General features: G+C 32.4%; 1 protein-coding gene across 1 annotated transcript; it reads right to left on the bottom strand.

The window, feature by feature from the left end:
• Positions 1–3,075: 3,075 nt before the first annotated feature.
• On the bottom strand, positions 3,076–4,561 carry LOC104725008 (uncharacterized). Its single transcript, XM_010443597.2, has 2 exons — positions 4,316–4,561; positions 3,076–4,138 (listed from the first exon to the last, which is right to left on the bottom strand). Exons 1-2 carry the CDS (start codon positions 4,463–4,465, stop codon positions 3,272–3,274), a joined length of 1,017 nt encoding a protein of 338 aa, XP_010441899.1. The 5' UTR covers positions 4,466–4,561; the 3' UTR covers positions 3,076–3,271.
• Between the last annotated feature and the right edge of the window lie 658 nt (positions 4,562–5,219).

The following is a 5,219-nucleotide window of genomic DNA, read 5'->3' as shown; positions in this document are numbered from 1 at the left end:
ATTCAAGATTTTACAATAAATAGATTCGCTAAAAATTGGAAAACTAGTTTGTAGCTTTTCTTTACAAATATTAACAAAAATTAGAAACCACATAATTAGATTTCTTATGTAAATATTTTTATGGCTAGCTAAAAAAACTTACGGATTCTTCTCTTTTATTCTGTTTTCTTATGTAAATATTTTTTAAAACCCAAAAATTAATATCTATTAGAAAAAAACTAAAAATCAAAAACTATAATCTAAAATCCATTTAAAAACCGTCTTCCATTCATGGCCTTTTTCTTCTCTATTGAAATATATTTATACATATATTTATTTAGTCTAATATTTATATCTCAAATTTATATTGATTTGGTTTCAATCCGGTTTGGGAATCCAGATGACTTGTGAACCATATTAATCACATAAATTTCTATGAAACGTATAAACAATCAAACTCGATAAAAATATGCCAAAAATGATTAAACATTGTGAACTGGATAATCTAAATAGAGATGTAAAAAGGATCAACCTCGACATGTTAGACCAGCCCAACAGGTTTTAAAATCTTTTGACCTAAACAACCCGTTCTGTGAAATCTACATGAGTAATTAGTATGTCCAAATACTCGAATTGAAGACATGAGTATAAAATCGATTTTTATTCGGACTTTAACATGTTCTCAGTTAGCAACGGTTAGTATGGGCATTCAGATAACTGTTCAGTTTTGGTTAGTTTGGATATATTAATATAATAACCATTCGGTATTTAATAAATTTTAGTTCGTTTCGGATATTTAATAAATTTTAGTTCGGTTCATATAGTTTTGATGTTTACCATTTAATTGTAAATTCAGTGATTTTTTTTCTAAAATTTTGAATGGGTAGCACATAGTCTCCCGACTACGAATATATATACGTTTTTTTTGTTGCTTTCATTCATTTTACAGGATCATTGATGATAAAAATCTTCATGCATGTAGAAGGCTCTATGCATAAAGGATATGAGATGCTTTGATTTAACTTCTGAAATTCCTAATATATTTTCTCCCTTATTGAAAGACAGTAAGATTATTTAGTTTTTCTATTGTAACAAAAAACAGTGATGATAAAATGATGATTAAGTAATTTTCTTATGTGTTAGACATGTGAACTTATAAAACCAAATAAATAATATTTTAAGTAGATTAACATATTTCTTATGCTTATGACAGATTAAGGATGAAGTTAAAAGTGTGAAGAATTGTTGGTGTGAATCACAATATGAAGCAAAGAAAAACAGCATATGCAAGCTCATGCCATTTTATTCAAAATAGAGGTTAGTAATGTTATTCAATGTCTAGAAAAAGGATAAGTCCAACATTCATTCTAAACAAAAAAAAAAAAAAAAAAAAACATTCATTCTAAACTAAGTTTTATTAAGATTGTCTTCTTACTTACCCGTGAATAGTACCGAGTCCACCTGTTCTGGAAAAATTTCAGAATTTTTTTTTAGAAAACAGCTTAACATCATTAGTTAGTCTAACATCAATTAGACAAAACACATTAGAAATCAAATGATAAATACAAAGGATGTAAAGTTATTACCATGGTGCTAAACACAACTTTTGATTATTTCTAATGTCCTTTGGTCACAAACCTCTCAACAGCGTTTCACATGTTCTTATTTCAGTCGCACCTGATTTTTTGAACCCTACAATCACATAGAGTAAATAGAAGTTACCAATCAAACAATTTATCTATCAACAAACAGAAAATGAGAAAATAGATAAATCTAGCTATATATGTTTCTATTTATTTACGTGATGATAAGCTGCTTATAGTCATGATCTTTTTAGTATGTTACCGTATTTTTAAGCAAAACAAAAACTTACCGCTCCGTTCGTCAAAATCAATCCCAGGATAAAGCCGATTAGATTTGAAGAAGAGACTGTTTTCAAAAGTTGAGGTAATATATTTATCTAAGAGCTCTCTTTTATAGATAACGCATTAAAGGTAGAATATTCGATGCAATCAATATAAGATTTTATATTTTTGATTTGATTCTTGGTTTGAAATGATATACCATAGTAAGATTATGGATTTGATCCAACTGTTTCCGTTGTTAGTTGTGATGATTGATCTAGCCTATTAAATTACAAAGAACAAATGGTAATTTATTTGAAAGGGTTGTTGTGATTATTTGAAAAGAGAATATTTGTGATTAACTGTAAATATTTCCAGTTAATGTTCTGATTTTAATTTGATGATTGATATGATACGGAAGAGGATAATTAGAGATTTCGCATATTATTAGTTGTCATTTCTATAGTTCATGCGTATTATGATGTCTTTTTATTTGATTTCTCTTACAGGGTTAGGAATAAGAGAGTGTTTGGATACACCTATAATACATCTAGGATCCAAATGAGATTATGTCCTAGGTTCCACATCTTTTTACACTTTTAATTACCTTGTTGTCTTTAAATATTTTTTTCCTCTTTTTCCTCTCTTTTGGCGTAAAGGCAATATATGAAATTTTTGTAATATATTTTTTTTTTCTGTTTTTATATTCGCCAATTAATAGTGTAGATACATTATGAACTAAAAATATTCATCAGTAGTTTTGATTATTGTTGAACTTTGTTTTGAAAAGATCTGTTTATATATGAGAAAATCTAGCGCATAAGTTTGTACTCTTTTGGTTTCTTAGTTTCTATCAGACCAAAAAAAAAAAAAAGTTTGTATTATTATAAATAGGACCTTTTTTTGTTTGGTATTATAAACATATTTGTTTTAATTGTGATTAAGTATTAATCAAATAGAGATCAAGTCACCAATTCTCACCCAGATAAAGTGGTGTTGACTCAGCATGATTGAAGAGTCTCACCAGGGTTCGAGTAACCATATTGGTACCCCGCGAGAGAAGGAAACCTCTCACGTCTTTCCACGAGAGACATTCTCTCACCATCTAGTCGGCAGAGTGGAGTTTATACGTAAGCTCCATCTGGTTCCCCGTGTTCTTCCCTGAAGTGGAGATCAACGGATGCCGGGTTTGTGTCTGTCACAGAGAATCATGCCTTTGGTGATAGCGATTTGATGTAATCTAAATTACCTCTTTTTGCTTTAGAACTTGATTCTTGACTACTCTTTACTTCTACATTGATTCAAAGCGATAAGAGAGTCTATCCTAAAAGTAAAACCTTTTAATACCTTACTACCCAAGTTTCTGAAACAGAGCTTATTGAACATAAAAAGATGAGCACTACTTATAAGTTATAACGAAAACAAAAGGCACAACGTGATCAGTGTATTTAGAACCTCTTGAAATCATCATCATCCTTATTCCGATTTTCATTCGCCTTTTTAGACAGATCCTCCAAGCCCTTATCAACATCATCCCGAGCCCTATCCGCCTCCTCACCTGACCCAACCACCGCCTCTGTCACCTTCTGAGCCGTGCTCTTCGCCGTCTCCCACACATCTTTTACAGTCTCCTTAGTCTTCTCCCCAATATCTTGAGCCTTTTCCTTTAAACCATGTGCCATATCATCTGCTCTCTCCTTTGAGTCCTCTGCATAGTCCTTCACCCTCTCTTTAGTCTCGTAGGCTTTATCAGATGCTTTGCTCGCTTCTTCATTGACCTTATTCTTGGCCTCTTCTGCGTAATCTTTAGCCTTCTCTTTCACATCATAGGCTTTGTCCTTAGCTTTGTCCTTTGTCTCGTAGGCTTTATCAGCTGCTCTACTCGCTCCTTCATTCACTCTATCCCTAGCCTCTTCCGCGTAATCTTTAGTCTTCTCTTTCGCATCGTAGGCTTTGTCTTTAGCTTTCTCCTTCGTCTCGTAGGCTTTATCAGCTGCTATGCTTGCTCCTTCATTCACCTTATCCCTAGCCTCTTCCGCATAATCTTTAGTCTTTTCTTTAGCATCATAGGCTTTGTCCTTAGCTTTCTCTTTCGTCTCGTAGGCTTTATCAGCTGCTCTGCTCGCACCTTCGTTCACTTTATCTTTCGTTTGTTCTGCATAATCTCTCGTCTTCCCGTTCATATCGTACGCTTTACCCTTAGCTTTTTCTTTGCCCGCTTCAGCGTATTCTCCTGATTCTTCTCTCCATGTCTTCGAGTCATAAGCCAAATCAGCTCTCGAGTCTCTCGCTTTCTCTACCGGATCATATTTTCCCTGAAAAGCCAAAAAATGCATTGATCAGTCCTATAACTTCATAACTTCACCTGATTTCTTGTCAACCATGTTAACCTAATTATACCAACTTATTTATCTAATCAATAAGCTCACTTAGGATTTAGGAATGAACTAGTTAATTACACACGCTTATAAACCGGTTTATTTATTAATTACCTGAGAATGGTTAACCGACGAGGCAAAAAAGACACGAGATGTTTTGCGACCAATCACCACCGCAAGAGTTCTCGGAGCTCGGCTTATAGGGAAAACCTTCGAGAGACCAAAAAAAGCAGTTCTCGTTAGTTGCATAGCCGCCATGTTCATCAATCAACGAAACAATCTCTTCTTCTTCTTCTTATTCTTCGTAATTTAGCTTTATAAAATGCTGTTGTCTAACTTTTTTCAATATGTACTATTTTCTTAACATTATCTTATGTTGCGAACTTATAGAAACCATTTAGGACAGCTGGTGATACGAATTTGACACGTGTTGGTGTCGTGACACGTGTTTAGCAATGGTAGCTAAATTAACTATGGTGCGTTATCGAACAATTGCGGTGTATCTATATGGATAATGGACCGTTGGATTAGTGATTCTTTCTAGTTTCTATACCTTTGTTTTGACTTTTGAGTTTAAAACGCGAAGTGACGTTTATTAAACGTTCGAGCATTCATAATAAGAAAAAAAGAGCATTCATAAAGTGTGACAATTTTTTCTTGTTTACAAACACTCACTTGATATTCTCCACCACCGATGTTTTAAAAATAATCACCATTGACTCATCAAATCAAATGGCTTCTATTTTTCTATCCAATGCACCTTTCTTTAATTTAATTACGACAATGTAAAATATGCAAAGTTTGCGAAAAGGAATACCGTAAGTAGCTTACTTTTTATATATAAAGAAAGCAGATTAATTATACTAATATACACAATATAATATTTATGCATATGTTATAAACATTTACACGGTCACATATATTTATTTTTAAAAAATTTTAAATGTGGATTTGAATTTTGTATTGAGTGAATTCGATTATATACTATTTATAAACATTTTACAAATTTAGCTGTGAT

The sequence above is a fragment of the Camelina sativa genome, chromosome 11 (genome assembly GCF_030686135.1).
Source record: "Camelina sativa cultivar CO46 ecotype springtype chromosome 11, ASM3068613v1".
Taxonomy (NCBI): Eukaryota; Viridiplantae; Streptophyta; class Magnoliopsida; order Brassicales; family Brassicaceae; genus Camelina; species Camelina sativa.
This window is presented reverse-complemented; position numbering and strand designations above follow the sequence as displayed.